This window comes from Hemitrygon akajei, chromosome 5 (assembly GCF_048418815.1).
Source record: "Hemitrygon akajei chromosome 5, sHemAka1.3, whole genome shotgun sequence".
In the NCBI taxonomy this organism is placed as follows: Eukaryota; Metazoa; Chordata; class Chondrichthyes; order Myliobatiformes; family Dasyatidae; genus Hemitrygon; species Hemitrygon akajei.
The window spans coordinates 80,014,171-80,033,866 of record NC_133128.1 but is presented as its reverse complement, the minus strand read 5'-3'; the positions used below and the strand labels follow the sequence as shown (position 1 = coordinate 80,033,866).

Here is a 19,696-nt window from a genome sequence, read left to right as displayed (position 1 = left end):
ATGTTTCTATTTCAATGCTAGGAGTATTAGGAACAAGGAGGATGAACTTAGAGCATGGATTAGTATGTGGAAATACAATGTTGTGGCCGTTACTGAAACTTGGTTGGACAAAGGGCAGGATTGGATGATGCAGGTCCTGGGGTTCAGGTGTTTTAAAAGGAATAGGATGAGGGGTAGAAATGGGGGGGGAGTGGCATTGCTGGTCAGAGATAGTATCACGGCTATAGAAAGGGAGGATGCTGCAGAGGGAGTGTCCACTGAGTCGGCTGGGGTGGAAGTCAGAAATAGGAAGGGATCAATCACTGTGCTGGGAGTAGTCTATAGGCCCCCAAATAGCCCTCGGGACATCGAGGAGCAGATAAACAGGCAGATTTTAGAATGGTGCAGGAAATACAGGGTAGTAGTTAAGATTTCAACTTCCCTCATATTGACTGGCACCTCCTGAGTGCAAGGGGGATAGATGGGGCTGAATTTGTCAGGTGTGTTCAAGAAGGATTCCTGACACAGTATGTGGACTGGCCGACGAGAGGAGAGACTATACTGGATCTAGTTCTGGGTAATGAACCTGGTCAGGTGACAGACCTCTTGGTGGGGGAGCATTTTGGTGAGAGTGACCACAATTCCCTTAGCTTCAGCATTGCTATGGAAAGGGATAAAATCAGATGAAATGGTAAAGTGCTTAACTGGGGACGGGCTAACTTTGAAGGGATGAGGCAGGAACTAGCGAGAGTAAACTGGAAACAGATATTCAAAGGGGAAAGCACAGAAGTAATGTGGGAGAAGTTTAGGGACCACTTGAGCTGGGTTCAGGATAGGTTTGTCCCACTGAGGTAAGGAAAAAATGGTAGGAAAAGGGAACCGTGGCTGACGAAACATGTGAGGCAACTCGTCAAAAGGAAAAAGGAAGCATATGTTAGATATAAGAAGCAGTAAGTAGGAGGGGCTTAAGAGAAATATAGGGTAGCCAGGAAGGAGCTAAAAAAAGGACTTAGGAGAGCTCGAAGGGGGCATGAGAAGGCCTTGGCATGTAGAATTAGGGAGAACCCCGAGGCGTTCTATGCGTATGTGAAGAATAGGGGGATGACAGGAACGAAGGTGGGACCGCTAAAGGATAAAGAGGGCAACATGCACCTGGAGGCAGAGGAGGTTGGGGAGGTCCTAAGTGAATACTTTGCTTCAGTATTCACAAGTGAAAAGGATCTTGATCAGGACGAGGTCGAAGTAGAGCGGGCCTGTGTGCTGGACAATGTGGAGATTAAGGAAGAAGTGCTGGATCTTCTAAAAACCATTAAGATTGATAAATCCCCAGGGCCGGATATGATACGCCCCAGGTTGCTGTGGGAATTGAGAGAAGAGATCGCAGGAGCATTAACTATGATCTTTGAATCCTCTTAGGCTACAGGGGAAATGCCGGAGGACTGGAGAATGGCAAATGTAGTTCCCTTGCTTAAAAAAGGTAATAGGGAGAAACCTGGGTTTCTTACCAGTGAGTCTTACGTCGGTGGTCTGCAAACTACTGGAAAGGATTCTTAAGGATAGGATCTACGAGCATTTGGAGAAGTACAGTCTACTCATGGATAGTCAACATGGCTTTGTGAAGGGAAGATCGTGCCTAATGAGCCTGATTGAGTTTTTTTAAAGAGATAACAAAAGAAATTGATGAGGGTAGGGCAGTGGTTGTGGTCTACATGGACTTTAGCAAAGCATTCGACAAGGTCCCTCATGAGAGACTCATCCAGAAAGTCATGAGGCATGGGATAAGTGGAACCTTGGCTGTTTGGCTAAAAAATTGGCTTAAAGGAAAAAAGCAGAGGGTAGTTGTGAAAGGAAAGTATTCTGCCTGGAGGTTGGTGACTAGTAGAGTGCTGCAGGGATCTGGCCTGGGACCCCTGCTATTTGTAATTTTTATAAATGACCTGGATGTAGAGGCAGAAGGATGGGTAAGTAAGTTTGCAGATGACACAAAGATTGGAGGAGTTGTGGATGGAGCTGTAGGTGGTCGAAGGTTACAAGAGGATATAGATAGGCTGCAGAGTTGGGCAGAAAAATGGCAGATGGGAGTTCAGTCCGGAGAAGTGTGAGGTGATGCATTTTGGAAGGACAAACCAGAAGACTGAGTACAGGATTAATGGTCAGTTACTTAAGAGTGTGGATGAACAGAGGGACCATCGGATTCAAATCCATACACCCCTCAAGGTCGCTGCACAGGTTGATAGGGTAGTTAAGAAGGCCTATGGGTTGCTAGGCTTCATTAACAGGGGGATTGAGTTCAAGAGTACAGAGGTCATGTTGCAACTCTACAAATCTCCGGTAAAGACCACACTTAGAGTGCTGTGTTCAATTCTGGTCACCTCATTATAGGAAGGATGTGGAAGCTATGGAGAGGGTGCAGAGGAGATTTACCAGGATGTTGCCTGGATTGGAGAACAAGTCATAGGAAGCAAGGTTAGCAGAGCTGGGACTTTTCTCTTTGGAGCGTAGAAGAATGAGAGGGGACTTGAAAGAGGTCTACAAGATTATGAGAGGCATAGATAGGGTGGCCCTGTTTCCCAGGGCACCAATAGCAAATACCAGAGGGCATAGGCACAAAGTTAAGGGAGGGAAGTTTAGGGGAGACATCAGGGGTAAGTTAGTTGTTTGTTTGTTTGTTTGTTTGTTTTTTTTTTGGTTTTTTTTTTACACACAGGGTTGTGAGTGCCTAGAATGACTTGCCAGGGATGATGGTGGAGGCTAAAACATTAGGGGTATTTAAGAGTCTCGTGGACAGGCACATGGATGAAAGAAAAATGGAGGGTTATGGGGTAGTGTGGGTTTAGTACTTTTTTAAAGGATTATATGGGTTGGCACAACATGGAGGGCTGAAGGGCCTGTACTGTGCCGTAATGTTCTATGGTTCTATGGCTCTATGGTAACAGCAAAAGGCCCGCAGAAATCTCTAGAACTTGCTAAAGTCTCTGCTCATGTGCCCACTATAAGAAAAACACTGAACAAGGATGGTGTTCATAGAAAGACACCAAGGAGGAAGCCACTGCTCTCCTTCAGAAAAAAACATTGCTGTAGGTCTCAAGTTTGCAAAAGACCACCTGAATGCTCTATGGACAGATGAGACAAAAGTTTAACTTTCTGGCAGAAATGCATACTGCTATGTTTGGAGGGAAAAGGACACCGCACACTAACACCAAAACCTCCCCAAACCGTGATGCTGTCCAACTGTGAAGCATGGTGAAAGAAGCTCATGGTTTGGGACTGCTTTGCTGCCTCAGGGCCTGGTCAGCTTGCAATTGTTGAGGGAACAATTAATTCAAAATTGTATCAAGATATTTTACAGGAGAATGTCAAGGTAGCAGTCCGTCACCTGAAGTTTAATAGAAATTGGATGATTGAAAGACAACAGTAAATAAACAACAGAATAGTTTAAAAAGAAAATTTATGTTTTGGAATGGCTGAGTCAAAGTCCTGACTTTAATCATATAGAAATGTTGTGGAAGGACCTGAAGCAAGCAGATCATGCAAGGAAACCCTCAAACATCCCAGAATTAAAGCAGTTGTTGATGTAGAAAATTGAAGGATCACCTGTTTTCAATGAATTCATTAGAATACTGCGAATACTACCTCTGTTTCTAAGGTCCAACAGAATGGTCGATTTTCAAAAGAACAATCCAAAATGAAGACAAAAGAGCATTCAAGACAAGACAGGGAAATGATAATAGAGAAGCACAAGGGTACAAGATCACCTCAAAGGCAATGAACATACACTGCCTAGGTCAGACTGCCTCCTCTACACTTGTCGCCTGAGAATGGCACTTATAAGAAAGATAACTAAGACGCCAACAGTCACTCTGAGTGAGCTGCAGAAGTCAGTGGCTGTAAATGGAGATGAAGTTTGTGGCTCCACAATATCTAAGGCCTTCCACAAAAAGGGTATTTATGGAAGAGTGGCAAGGAAGAAGCCCTGGCTGAATAAAAAGCATATCAATGCCCATAAAAATTTTGCAAGGTGTCACTTAGAAGATACTAATAAGTGGAAGAAGGTCTTGTAGTCAGATGAGATTAAAGTGTAAGTTTTTTGCCTCAACACTGACTGGTTCATATGGCACAAATCATATACTGCACATCAGCCAGTAACACTATCCCTACTGTAGTATATTGTGGAGGTAGCATCATGCTATGGGGATGCTTTTCAGCATCAGGGACTGGAAATCTAATCAGGATTGATGGGAAGATGAATGCTGCTAAATGTAGAGACCTGGATAAATCTTGCTAGCCTCTGCTAGGAAGATTAAACTGGGGAGGAAGTTCATCTTTCAGCAGGACAATGACTCAAAGCACACTGCCAGAGCTATCATGGAGCATTTCAAATAAAGAAAATTGATGTCCTTGTGTGGCTCGGTCAGAGCCCTGACCTTAACCCAAATGAACATTTCTGGCAGGACCTCAAGACTGCTGTCCACTGCTACTCCCCAACTAACTTGGCAAATTTGAGCAATTTTGCAAGGAAGAATGGCATGTCTCCCACTCCATCACGTTGTGCAAAGTTAATAGAGACTTATCAAAAAAGACTACTGGCTGTAATAGCTGTGAGAGGTGGTGCTACTAAGAACTGAGCAAAGGAGAATGAATACTTTTGAACTGCTGACACTTCAGTTTTTGAATTTTTAGTTTTTCATGCTTTACAATTTTCCTTGCTTCTTGGATACTACTCTGAAAAAGGGAGCATTGATCAAAATTCCTGGTTCTAATACTCATTTATGTGAACAAAGGGTTAGGGGCTGAATACTTTCTCAAGGCACTGTTTGAGTGGACAGAATACAAACAAAAAATAGACTTAACAATTTTGAAAAAGCAAGAAGATAAGAAACGTTTACTCGAGCTGGCTCTGCCATCCAACACGATCATTCCTCATTTCCTCTTATGTCCCCAAGTTTTTAGGACAATTTATTTCCTCTGTAAATACCCCTAATGATCTATCCTCCATAAGCCTCCAAGAGACTCCAGAGATTCACCACTCTCTGCACAAAGAAATTCCTATGCTTCCCTTAAGGACTTTACATGTTTCAGTGAGATCATTCCTCATTCTTCTAAACTCTGAAATATATCAATCTAAATTTCTTCAGTTGTAAAAAGGAAAAGTCAAGCAAGAGGAAATTGGGTCCGTTGCAGATAAAAAAAAAAAGGGTCAACTTATACTGCAGGATATGGAAGTGGCAGAAAGACCTATACTGTGTTTTATGCAAAGGTGCAAATAATCTGCCAAAGAACTGAGGGCCTAACTGGCATGATAAACTGTAGGTAATTGATAGTAATAAAAAGTATAGTTCTAGAAAGGTTTGAGACTATAAGCCAATAAATCCCAAGAATCTACATCCTATAGTTTGAAATTGATGCTTTTATTATGCTGTGGATTAAAGGGTAGTAACATGATTATTTAAGGAATAGGAAATGGAATTACTGATGTATTAGCTTAACATCAGTAGTAGGGAAAAGATTAAATCTATAATAAAAGATCTAATAACAGAATATTTTAATAAGAATTATTGAAATAATACTGAATTAATTTTCTTTAGTTTAAGAAAGTGACTTGTAGAACAGATAAAGAGAAACCAGTGAATGCGCATTTCCTTTAATTGAGGATTATTCAGTTATCTTTTGAAAGCTGCTAGACAATGTGCATCCACTACTTTCCAGTAGTATATTCTAAATTTGAACAACTTGTTATACACAGTTTCTCACATATACTTTCTTTGATTCTTAAAGGCAAATGCTTGGAGCAGGCAAAGAAAAATTATGGAGAAAGTGCAGCAGTGTGGGTCTAACTGGATTGGCCTTTGAAGATGAGGCATTAACTAGATAGGGCAAAGGGTCCTATTTACATGGTATTACTCTAATAATAATAATAGATACGGGATTTTTAAATTCAAACATAAATTAACTACTGTAGATTGAACAGTCAAATGCTTACAAGATTACTTCTTGATTTCTGTGCTGTTGCACATGCAGTTGAAACCTAATTCTGGTGATAAAGCATGCAAAGGTGGGTTATCACAAACAAGAGAAAATCTGCTGATGCTGGAAATCCAAGCAACACACACAAAATGCTGAAGGAATTCAGCAGGCCAGACAGCATCTATGGAAAAGAGTAAATAGTCAATGTTTTGGGCCAAGACCCTTCTTCAGGACTGGGAAAAAAGATGAGAAGTCAGAGAAGTGAGTGATAATTAGTGCAGGACAAAAAAACTATTATGCATACTTAAATATATACTTGAACACGAGTCTAACTTAGACAAAAAAATAAAAAAGTGATATCAATGGGTGAGGTGCTACCGTTAACACAGACAATTTGCAACAATTTTGTGCCATTAGCATTTATAATGAGGAAATTGTCATACACGTGAAAAACACGGTAAATGTTTTGTTGCAATGCAAATATACAAGATAACAGATCTTTGAGATAGAGACTTCAGAAATTGAAAGCAAATATTTTTCATATTTGTCATATAAACTATTTAAAATTTTGTATTCCGATGAAGGGACCAAATGGTGTACTTCTGCTCTTATATCTTACAAAATTAATCAGTAACAAAAAGCTAACTTTCAGTGTTACAACAAACAAATATTGAGTATCAAGTGAAAATTGTTCAGAGATGTCAAAACATACCTGGTATGAGCTGCAGGTGCTGCTGGTCTTTCTGGCCTTTTAGGAGGCAATGCATTTGGTCTGTTTAAAGAATTAGTCTTAGGAGGCAAAGGTTTCTTCGGTGGTATTGCAGGTACTGCGGGCTTGCACAGTTCTATGCCTTTTTGATCTCTCTCTGGCTTTTCTTCTAAAATGTGTAATCAAGTATTAAGGTACAAGAGTACTGAAGAAATTCATCCTTTATAAAACATTCAAAGTTCAAGGTAAACGTGTTATCAAAGTACGTATATGATATGTCATCATGTACAACCCTGAGATTCATTTTCTTGCAGGCATACTCAATAAATCCAATAACCATATTAGAATCAATGAAGACCACACCAACAGGACAACCAGTGTGCAAAGGACAACATTGTGCAGATACTAAAAAATCCCAAAATAATAATAAATAAATAATCAATAAATATTGAGAACATGAGATGAAGAGTTCTTGAAAGTGAGTCCATATGTGATGGGAACAGTTCAGGGATAGGGCAAGTGAAGTTAAGTGAAGTTATCCCCTCTGGTTCGGAAGTCTGATGGTTGGAGGTAAAAACTGTTCCTGAACTTGGTGGTGTGGGTTCTGAGACTCCTGTACCTTCTTCCTGATGGCAACAGCGAGAAGAGAGAATGACCTGCGTGTGAGGATCCCCAATGATGGATGCTGCTTTCCTGTGATAACACTCTGTGTAGATGTGCTCAGTGGTGGGGAGGGCTTTACCCCTGATGGACTGGGCCGTATCCACTACTTTTTATAGGATTTTCTGTTCAATAGCATTGTTGCTTCCATACCAGGCTGGGATGAAGCCAGTCAATATACTCTCCTTCACATCTATAGAAGATTGTCAAAGTTTTAGATGCTATGCTGAATTTTTGCAAACTCCTAAGGAAGTGGAGGCGTTGCCATGCTTTCATAATTCATAAATGTATCTTGACAAAATGTGTGTTTCTTTTAATCAATACAATAGAACTTGAGACCACTGCTTGTGATGAGTAAGCGCAAGATTTAAAAAGCAAGCAAAGCCTGTTGGGACTTTTGGTGGAGCTCGAGATCGTTTGGGTTATTAGGCACTTGGCAAGAGCCAATAAACAGAAGTTAGCTTTAAAGGGGGCAGTCATTGTGGAAGTAGCCATTGTTGGTGTGGGCCAGGAATACAGAGAGGAGCTTAAAGCTTTGACTCAAGAGGCTATGCTGAGAAGCAGGAGAGGCTAAGCTAAGCTTGTGGTAAGTTTTTATTTTTCATTCTTTCTTTGTTGTTGCACAGTTAGAGCAGTGGGAATGACAGACAGGACAGAGGAGCACTCTACTTGCAGGATGTGGAAAGACAGGATGACCTCCAGTTTTCCTGACAACTACACCTGCAGGAAGTGCATTTATTTGCATCTTCTTACAGACCGTGTTAGAGAACTAGAGCTGGAGCTGGATGAACTACAGATCATTCAGGAGGTAACTGCGTGACTGTCAGGAGAGGAAAGGGCCTAGGCAGCCTTTGCAAAGTACCCCTGTGGCCATTCTTCTTAGTAACAAGTACACTGTTTTGGATACTGTTGTGTGGGGGGGGGGGGGGGGGGGGGGGGAAGGTGAGATCTAGCAGCGGAAAGCCACAACAGTTGGTCTCTGGCACAGAGTCTGGTTCTGTGACTCAGAAGGGAAGGGGGAATAAGACGCAAGTAGTAGTGGTAAGAGACTCATTGATTAGGGGTTTTACAGAAGGTTCTGTGGACAAGAACAAGATTCCCAGATGGTAAGTTGTGTCCCTAGTGTTTGTGTCAGGGACATATCGGATCGAGTCCATAGCATTCTTAAAGGGCAGGCTGAGCAGCCAAAGTTCATGGTCCATGTCAGTACCTGCAGAATCAATTCAGGGAGTTAGACGCAAAGTTAAAGGATAGAATCTCAAAGTGCTGAACACAGGAATGTTATCCACACCACGTGCAAGTGGGGCTAGAAACAGGAAGATAATACAGCTTAACATGTGACTAAGGAAATGGTGCAGGAGGTCGAGCTTCAGACATATTTATTTATTTTAATCGCTGGACTCTAGGGAAAGGTGGGTCCTGTACAAATAAGACTGTTTGCACCTGAACTGGAGGGGAACCAATATCCTTTCTGGAAGCTTTGCTAGTGTTCCAGGGGCTTAAACTAGAATTGTAGAGGGATGGGAACCCCAGGGCAGCTAATGCAGCAGTCATGAAGAAAGTAAATGTGAAGTTTACATATAAAGACATGAACCAAAAGGTTGAGCATGGTGTGACTAACGGTCTGAGTTGTATCTATTTCGATGCAAGGGGTATTACAGGTAAAGCAGAAGAATTGACAGCAGGAATCATCATGCAGAATTAATGATATTGTAGCCAATTGCAGCCATTAGTGAGACTTGGTTGCAGGTGGCAGTTCAATGTTCTGGGATTCTGTTGCTTTTAAACATGATAGATAGGAGGGAATTAAAGCGAGATGCATGGCATTACTAGCTAGGGAAAATGTTACAGCAGTGCTCTGACAGGACAGAATGTAGGGGTCATTTACTGAAGTTATATGAGTGGAAATGAGGAATAACAAAGGGATGACAATCTTAATGGGATTATATTATAGACCACCCAATAGCCAGCAGAATTTAGAGGAACAAATCTGTAGAGATAGCAGAAACTTGCAAGAAAAATATCGTTATGATTGTAGATGCTTTTAACTTTCCAGATATTAACTGACACTGTAAAAGGATTGGGTGGGATAGTTTGTCAAATGTGTTCAGGAAAGTGTCCTTAATCAATATGCAAAGGTCCCAACTAGAGAGAGGGTAATACTGGATCTCCTATTAGAAAATGAGACAAGGCAGGTGACTGATGTGTGTGTAGGTGAACATTTTAGATCTAGTGATCATAATTCCATTAGTTTCAAGATAATTATAGAGAAGTAGTAAATTCGATTCACTGAATTCAATATTGGCTTAGCAGGAGAAGCCAGAGAGTGGCAGTAGTTGTTGCCTCTTTGACTGGAGGCCTTGATGATAATGTGGTAAACTTGGTCAGCAAATTTGTGGCTGATATCAAAACTGGGATCGTAGTACAGTGAGGAAAGCTATCAAAGCTTGCAGCAGGATCTGGACCACATGGAAAAATGGGTGCAGAAATGGCAAATTGAATTTAATGCAGACAAATGTGAGGTGTTGTACTTTGGGAGAACAAAGCAGCAGTAGGACATATACAGTGAATGGTAGGGCACTGAGAAATGTGGTAGGGCAAAAGGATTTGGGAATACCGATCCATAATTCCTTGGAAGTGGTGTCACAGGTAGATAGGGTTATAAAGAGAGCTTTTGGCATAGTGACCTTCCTAAATCAGAGTTTTGAGTATAGGAGGTAGGATGTTATATTCAAGTTGTATAGGAAATTGGTGAGGCCAAATTTGGAGTATTATGTGCAATTCTGGTCATCTACCTGCAGGAAAGATATCAATAAGATTCAAAAATTACAGAGAAAATTAACAAGTATGTTGCCAGGATTTGACCTGAGTTATCGAGAAAGGTTGAATGAGGTTAGGACTTTATTTCCTGGATCATAGGACAAAGAGGAGATTTGATAGAGATATGGACAAGGTAAATGCAAATGCAATGCAAGGTTGGATGGGAAAAGAAAGAGTTCATAGGTTAAGGGTAAAAAGTGAAATACTTAACAGGAACCTGAGGGGGATTTTTTTCATTCAGAGAGTGGTATGATCTGCCAACAGAAGTGGTGGATGCGGGTTCAATTGCTACATTTAAGAGAAGTTTACATTTAGGATGGGAGGGCTCTGTTCCAGGTGTGGGTTGATGGGACTAGGCAGAGTGACAATTTGGCATGGACTAGATGGGCTGAAGGGCTTAATTCTGTGCTGTAGTGCAAAATGATTCTATGTGGTATGTTCAGCATAATTTCTGCAGCTATATTTTGTTCAATCAAGTTTCCTAAATAATCTATCTGCTGTTTAAAGAGTATTTACTTATAACGACTTTCATACCAGCAAGCACTATTGATGCCATTGAAGGAAAAAAGCAATTCACCATATGTCATGCTAGAAGTATTTTTTGAAATTCCCAGCTGTTCTATCTTCAGGCACAAGGCTAAAACTTTGTGACTGGCTTTATATTGGAAAGTGGAATTCATTCCACTGAAGAATTTACTCTGGCTGTGGCTATTTATCCATTAAAATTAAGCATACACCTTCCCAAATGGCAATTTACCAATTACAAATGCATAGCAAGGAAAATGATGAAAGGATGCAACTCACATTATGTCTTCTAAAAAGAAAGAACAACATTGCAGATGAGGTGGTGCAGAATAGCTGCATGTGTTCTGCCCTTCAAGTCTACTCTGCCACTCATTAAGATCATGACTGGTCCTCTCTGCTCACCATCATATCCCTGCTTACTCCCAATAACTTATTTTTAATGACAGGAAATCAAGTGTCTTAAATACATTCAGTGACTTGGCCTTCACAGCCAACTGTGGTAGAGAATATCACAGGTTCTTGTTCTCATCTCTGTCCTAAATGTTTTGTCTTACTTGCTGAGACTGTAATCACCTATTCCCAAGTTTCCAGCCAGGGAAAACATTCTTAATATATCCAATTTTCTAGGCTTGTCAAAATCTTTTACATTTTAATGAGATCCCCTTAATTATTCTCAACTCTCTAGAGTATACAGCTAGTCAGCCCAATGTTTCCAAAAACTCCAGTTCCATCATACCAGGAATTAACCTGGAGAACATTAACAGCACACTCTGTATAGCAGGGGTTCCCAATTTGGGATCCGCCGACCACTTGGTTAATGGTAGGGCTCCATGGCATAAAAAAGATTGGAAACCTCTGCTCTAAAATATATCCTTTCATGGACAAGCAGTCCAAAACTACACATAACATTTTTGGTCACACTACCATAACAAAACATACCCACTCCTACTCAAGCATTCTGAAGTGAAGGCTAACATACTATTTACTCCCTTAACTACTTCCTGCTCCTGGATTTTTGCTCTCAGTTACTGACGGAGGACATCCAAGTTCCTTTGTAAGTGAACATTTAACACTTTGTCTTTCTTTTTCTTGTAACTCCACATTTATTCACACATTTTGGCCCTTCAAATGCTTGCCTGGGTTTGTACCACAAGCATTTAGACTAATCACATTCTCCTGCTTTCCCACAATAACTTTCCATGTTACTATTTTTCAAGCAATGCTTAAATGTCATGTGGCTTAATGGGTTAACATCTATAACGATCAGGGAAATAATCTGGTCAATATTAATGCATCCCTAAGCTTAACAATACTATAATCTTTCAACATTACTAATGGTGCATTAGGTAAAGGTACCATAACCAGCTCAAATCTAGCATACTGCTGTGGAAATAGAAGCACAATTAGGTGGAAAAGTTGCCCTTATCCTTTTTCCTTTTATTAAATTACAAGATGTGAATGTCTTTGAAAAAGGACAACATCATTTGCCAGTCCCCAACTGTTCTAGGGAAGGTAGCAATGAACCATCTTCTTAGATTGTTGTAATCCTTTATGTGAGGTGCTGTTGAGTATTAATTGTCAGCATTTGGACTCACTGACAATGAACTGCCAAATATTTCTAAGTAAAGAATTGGAGGGAAATTTTACAGATGATGGATTGCCAACATACTACCCTTCTCATGGATTTTGGATGAGTTCTTTAAGGAGGCTTTAGTGAGCTCCTGTAGGGCTTTTTGAAAATGGCACATAATGCAGCTTGATGTACTGGCAGAAGGCGGAGGGAACACTGCATAAATCAAGTAAGTTGGTTTGTCCAATAGTGTTGAATTTCTTGACACAGGTAAGTAAGTACTGTACAGGATATTCCAATCAAATTCTGACTTTTGTTATTAAAGGTGAAAAGACATTGGGAAACAAGAAGAAAATCATTCAATGCAAGATTCATTGTTTTTGGCTAGATCTCACAACTGCTTGCCTCAGTTAGGTTTCTGGTTAATATTGCTCCAGATACTGAAGGTGTGAGTCAGTAATACCCATGAATAGCAAGGCTGCTAGATTATCCCTTATCTGAAATCATTGCTGCTTGACAAGTCTGACCTCATTGCCCTCATATATGTTAACACTAAGTCCAGGCCATATGTTCATAGAATGCTAGAGCAAAGATAGTCATCACTCATGCATTCTTTTTTTTTTAGCTATAAGCACCAAGAAACTGTTAGCAAAAAGGGAAATACATAGGTTTTTGTTGTGACATAGGAAAGGCATTACTGTTAGGAGCAGCACATGGCAATATACAGAAATAGTGGGAACTTTAGTAGGATGTGTCCCAGAGGATCTGAAACAAAGGCTTTAGTTTTTCCACTATATTTATTTAGTCTAACTAGGTCATTGATAGCTATAAATGACACAAGATGCAGTAAAAAATAAAAGAATTTGTGTAAGATATCACTAAAAGCAAATGCACAAGCAAAAAGAAGGCTGGATTTTATCCTAATACAGACAGGATGAAGAGGTCAATACTCCCCAATGCCATTAGGCTTTACAATTCTACCGCCAGGACTTAAGAACTTTTTAAAAGCTATTATTAATGCTTTTTGAGATAGTGATTTAGATGCATATCATATTTTTTACTGAGTTAAGTATTGTATGTAATTAGTTTTGCTACAACAAGTGTATGGGACATTGGAAAAAAGTTGAATTTCCCCATGGGGATGAATAAAGTATCTATCTATCTACAGCTGGAATTCCAAGGGCTGAATATTATGCTACAGCTGTGCAAGCCTCTGGTTAACCCCATATAATAAAAGGGATGGGTACCAGACTTCAATAGGGTTAGATTAACCTTGGAAAGGTTACAGAATAGATTCACCAAAATAACAGGGATCAAGTCTAAGATTAGAAAGGCAGGTTGCGCAGACCGCAATTGAAGATTAAGGGATGATCTAACCAAGGTGCTTAAAATAATAAAATGAGCTGACAATGAGTTTCCAGAAAGCTACTCAAAATGAGGGAGGGGGTCCTAAACAAAGGCCTAAGGTCACACAATTTTTTCTCTCTTCTCATCCTGCTCTTCCCAACAAATGTGGAAATCTGAAACCCTGTTTTATAGCTGTTCAGGTTGGGTTAAACGAGTACTTCTAATGTTCTGAATATTAAAACCTGTACATTCATTGTGTAAGTTTTTTTCATTTACAGAATTGCTATCAAGATCCTTTGTTGCATATTAGGGAAAGCTACAATGTCCAGACACAAAAATCACATGGAGCTGAGTCCCATTGCTTTTGCTCTTTGTTCCTACTCAAACTCAACAGGATTTCCTAAGAAATACTACAGCATGAAAAAGAGATTGCCAATGTGCAGTTGGTATTCTGAAGGAGTTGGCCTTCAATCCCAATAATATTCTTTTACTCAAAAAACAGTGACTGAGCAGCCTGCAGAAAATTAATAGAATTTACTAGTGAAAGAGCAACAGCATCATAAGAACTTTTAAATTTCCTGGTGTTGTTTTAATGGCTCAATACCCTCTTGTACGTCATCAGCACGTCATCACAAAACAACACTGTTGGTTGTCATAGTACTTCAATTACTACAGGTTACTATGCAACACAAATCCACACCAATCCTGCAGCCACAAATAGTGGGCAGGCCAATATCTCAACCTCTCCTGGACTTGCGCCCTTGGACTCTTTCACCAATCAAGAGATTGCAACAGAAAAGGACAATGCTACTACCTGTGCAAAGCTCTGTGCACCTGTTAGACATCCATTTAGCATTGAAAGATAAGAATCAGTCCAAGGTGTGGACAGGTATCAAATTTCATACCTTTGTCCTCTATCCTTGTTGGTAAGGAGTCTGGCCTTTCTGGAGGTACTTTCTTTGCTTCATTCTTTTTGTCCACGATCAAACCATCATATTTGGGTCCTAGCAAACCAAATTGTGACATTCTATTAAGGAAAATGCAGAGTTTAAAAAAAACTTACAAGGAACATTAAAGTGTATTCATAGAATAGTGCTTGGCAGTGCAGTAGCCTTGGAAAAAAATGATGCTATGCCAACAAAAGCTCACAATGAACAACAGGTTTTCTTCACTTCCCTGCAAGCCTGTGTGTGTAGATTACCATCAGCAGAATGCCATCCTTGAAATGAGACTGTTGAAATTTATTATGCATTACAACGTCCTTCCATTAGATTTCTGATTGACTGAGCATTGCGGGTGCGTAACAGAAAGCTCTGACAAGCCACATGCACCAATTTCAGTAGTAAATCTCTTGCAACTACTCATAGTATAATAAATAATTTCCATGTACATATTTACTGGGGACATCTAGCTAGTTAAAAAACAAAATTACAAAAAAGGATTACAACTCAAAGTATATTTAAGCAACAAAAGCAACAAGGCTCATTCACAAAACCCAGATTATGTATAACAATACTGAACACTCACTAGATGGCATAACAATAAACCTAAACAAAATATGAGAGGACGTAATCAGAAACAACTAAATTATAAAAAAAGTACATTGTTAAATTCTGCTAACAACACTTAATCTTTTGTTTTGAAGCAAAATTCTACATTTATATTAAAAATTTGGTACTCATTTAGCACCCAGAACTAAAACAAAGCTTAGCCCAAAACCAGACACCCTTAGTTAATGTCAGCTCAGGAAGAAAACAAGTGAGATATAAACCTTTAATTTCTTCATAACTAAATGAGGGAATAACATTCAAGAGCAAAATTTATCAGCAATAGACGAAAATAAAAATAAGGCTATTCAAGTATGAAAGACATCAGATGTTACCTGCTCTGTTGCGCATCTTCAGCCTGCTATATTAATTTATATGCATTTCATGTTGTTGATACTCACTTGGAATGCACTAGGCACACAGAATTCAGAACAGAACAACATGATTCTGTTGTCATTGTTTAGTGTACCCATATGGCCCCAGAGCCAAAGATTAAACTTGCTAATGGTGAATTATAAACTATAATCAACTTCCCAAAGAGATATACTTAACTCTTTTAAAAAAAATAACAAGTAATCTATTACTTTGCCAATCTTTTACATCAACCCGATAATTCAACAACCAATGCAATCCCCCAAAAAATTTACAATAAAGCAATTGTAATTATATATTGCAAACTCAAAATTAAATTCAATGTAAAAAGTTTCACAAAATAAAGAATGATTTCCATAAATCAGAAGAGGTGCACTTTGATTAAGAATCTTTTACAATGGAAACAAATGTTAACAGTATGTTATTTAAAAATAATAACTTATAACTAATAAATATTACCTTGTATTGGTTTCACAGTCGGAGCTGAAGGCGGTGGAGGTTTCTTAGGTCGCTAAGAAACAAAATAAACAAGTTAACAGAGACAAACTCACATTCATTTCAGCACTACAATAAACACTGTGTCTGAAGGGCAGGAGATAACGAATCACTGGAACCACTCAGATCTTAACACAGAAAATATAACATTCTCACTGAACCAGCTTAAATAATTACAAAAAGTGGCAATAAAAGGATCACGGTTCCTTCCAGGAAAGAGTTTCAATTGGGAGAAGAAAGGTCTAAAATCTGAAGCATGGGTTCATCTTGAGTAAACTGAATATATGATAACTACACTGTAGGAGCATCCAATTGTGTAGAGGATTACGTTTAATGCTCACATTGCATATAGATTATCTTCTCACAAAAGGAAACCTTGAGCTCCACAAATCCATGCATTACTTAATTCAAATAATGTGCCAGTGGATAAAAGTAAAAGATAAACAATACTTCTTGACTAATTTACTGAGTTTACTTAGCTATAACATGTTCAGTCTCCAAACATCAGAAAACCTAAAGATATACATTACTTCCATCATGAAAGATTTCCAACATCCAGAACATGCCATCTTCTCATTACTACTGGCAGGGAGGAGGTACAGGAACCTGAAGACCCAAGCTTAATTTTTTAGCAACAACAATTTCTCCTTTGCCATCAGACTTCTGAACATTCAAAGAACACTACCATACTATTCCTCTTTCACACTATTTTTACTGTAACTTACAGTAATTTATGCCTGCACTGTATTACTGCCACCAAACAACAGAACATATGTCAGTGACAATAAATCTGATTCTGATACTTAAATTCTGCCCAAGATGACAACAAAAATCTTCACTTGCCTGTGCTCAAAATAGACTAAATTATAAAGCTTCAACTATCCCCAACTGGGACACTTTGATAAGTTAATACATAGAAATGCAACTCTGCATGAGGAATGCAAATTCATTTACTCTGCATGAGGAATTCATGAGGATGGGGAGGGTCATGGCTAAGGTAACAATGTATTTTTTTTAATTGCAAAGTTCTTTAGGAATTAAGATTAAAATTAATATTTTGGAATTTTGGTCAGTAATGTATCAGAATCAGTCTATCTTTCAAAAAAAGAGAAAAAAACATGAAAAATACTCATATACCCAAGACCCCAAAACAAGAAAAAATACTCATATACGTCATCTGTGCTTGTGATGAGCCAGCAAAATATTTAAAGAGTGGGGCCTGTCAGGACTTTCAGTGGAGCTTGAGATCATTGGGTAATTACACAAGAGCCAATAAAAAGGTTTAAGTAGTGTGGCCATTGTTGGGAGTGGACAGTATTAGAGTGGAGAGTTGAGGCTTTGGCTCAAGAGGCTATGGCAAGAAGAGGGCAAAGGCAAAGGTAAATTACAGGTAAGTATGTTTCTTTATAATTGCACAGTTAGAGTGTGGGAATGACAGTCAGGACAATGGAACACTTCTCTTGCAGGATGTGAGAAGACAGGGTGACCTCCAGTTTTTTTGACAACTACACCTGCAGCTTCTCACAGATTGCATTAGGGAACTGGAGCTGGATGACCATCAGACCATTTAGAAGATTGAGAGATACACGGGGGTTGTTGCACATGAGGTGCAGGACACAGGTAACTGAGTGACTATCAGGAGAGAGAAAGGGAATAAACAGCCAGTGCAGGGTACCCCTGTGGCCATTCCACTTGAAACAAGTGTATTCTTTTGCACTTCTGAAGGGAATGACCTAGCAGAGGAAAGACAAAGCAGGCAGGTTTCTGGCACAGAATCTGGTTTGATGACACTGAAGGGAAGTGGGGGAGAAGAGGCAAGCAATAGTAATAGGGGATTCATTGGTTAGGGGATCAGACAAAAGGTTGTGGAGAGAACAAGATTCCTAGATAGTATGTTGCCTCTTAGGTACCAAGATCAGATACATAGCATTCTTAAGGGGGAGGGTGAGCAACTGGTGGTCACAGTCACACATCGGTACCAATGACATAGGTAGGGAGGGTGACAAGATCCTGCAGCGTCTGTTAAGGGAGTTAGGTGCTAAGATAAAGAACAGGACCTTCAGGGTGGTGACCTCAGCTCTGCTATCCATGCCATGTGCTAGTGAGGCCAGAAATAGGAAGATAATACAGTTTAACATATGGCTAAAGAGACGGTGCAGGAGGGAGGACATCAGATTTTTTTAATCATTGGGCTTTCTTTCAAGAAAGGTCTTCCAGTGACCTGTACAAAAAGGGATGTTTATACCTGGAGGGGAACCAATATCCTTGCAGGAATGTTTGCTAATGCTGCTCCAGGGGTTCAACCTAGAGTTACAAGGGTACAGGAATCAGAGTGTCAAGGCAGCTGATGGAGTGATTGTGGGGAAAGTAAATGTTAAGCCTACATACAAAGACATGAACTGAAAGGTTGAGCATAGTGGGACTAACATTCTGAGTTGTGCCTATTTCAACAGAAATATTATTATAGGTAAGCCAGATGTACTTACAGCATGGGTCAACATATGGAATTCTGATATTGTAGCCATTAGTGATATTTGGTTGCAGGAGTGGCAGTTCATGTTTTCGTTGTTTTAGGCATGATAGAGGGGGAGACATTAAAGGTGTGGACGTGTGGCATTAGTAGTCAGGGAAAATATCACTGCAGTGCTCAGACAGGACATATTGGAGGGCTCGTCTACAGAAGCAATAGCAATATGAGTAAAACTGAGGAATAAAAAAGAGATGACTGTGGCAACCCACTTTCTGCACAGGTGAACCGGCTCACAAATAGCCAGCGCGCAGGGGGAGACTTTGGTAATGCACCTCTGATGTCATTTCTGCCTGGAGAGGGTGGGCGCTAGGGATTAAATGCCAGCGCCGCGAAGTTTGAATAAACTCGTCTCCAAACAACTTACCGACTGCGTGTCATTATTTCAGTGCTGTGTGTAGCACATCGCTACATTGGTGACCCCGACGGTCCAAACGGGATTTGGACCAAAGATGACCAACTTTTCATCTGTTCACGCAGTTTCGCTAAAACTGCCAACTTTCTGGACGCTGCGACCACGCGTGTGGTTTAGCCAAGCAGAAGCCCAGTTCCAGATTCGGCAGATATCCTCTGATTCCACGCGTTACTACCACGTGGTAAGTGCCCTTGACCAGGAGACGGCCGCCCAGGTTGCGGATTTCATACAGTCGCCCCCGGAAGAAGGCAAATATGAAGCATTTAAAGCACTGCTCACTGGGACCTTTGGCCTCTCACGGCGTGAGCGAGGTGCCCGCCTGCTCCACCTGGACGGTTTGGGAGACAGACTGCCGTCAGCATTGATGAACGAGATGCTGTCCCTGGCTGACAGACACAAGCCCTGCCCCATGTTTGAGCAAGCGTTCCTAGAGCGACTGCCTGAGGACATACATTTTCTGCTGGCCGACACAGATTTCAGCGACCCCCAGGCAGATGTGCCGTGGAAAGCCAAGAGGGAGAGCGTGGCGTCCGTCGGCCCAACAGCAGACCAGACCAGGCCCGGCAGGGGGGCGCACACAACACAGAGGCAGGAGTGAGGAGGCCAGTGAACAATGGTGTTTCTACCACCAGCGGTGGGGCACAAAAGCTCGCCGTTGTCGCCCGCCCTGCAAGGCCAAGGCCAGCTGCCACTAATGACTGTGGCGGCTGGCCACCAGGACAGCCTCTTGTACGTCTGGGACAAACAGTCGGGACGCCGCTTCTTG

The 19,696-nt window shown here is 40.5% G+C and overlaps 1 protein-coding gene across 3 annotated transcripts in view; it reads right to left on the bottom strand.

Annotated features, from left to right (window-relative positions):
- The window catches only part of sh3kbp1 (SH3-domain kinase binding protein 1), a 225,587-nt gene that overhangs the window by 38,141 nt on the left and 167,750 nt on the right, over positions 1-19,696 (bottom strand). For all 3 annotated transcript variants that reach the window (XM_073045869.1, XM_073045870.1, XM_073045871.1), the window contains 3 exons: positions 15,953-16,004; positions 14,480-14,578; positions 6,656-6,821 (listed from right to left, as the gene is read on the bottom strand). In XM_073045869.1, the coding sequence (XP_072901970.1) occupies positions 6,656-6,821; positions 14,480-14,578; positions 15,953-16,004 (317 nt within the window). The remainder of the gene's footprint in view (positions 1-6,655; positions 6,822-14,479; positions 14,579-15,952; positions 16,005-19,696) is intronic.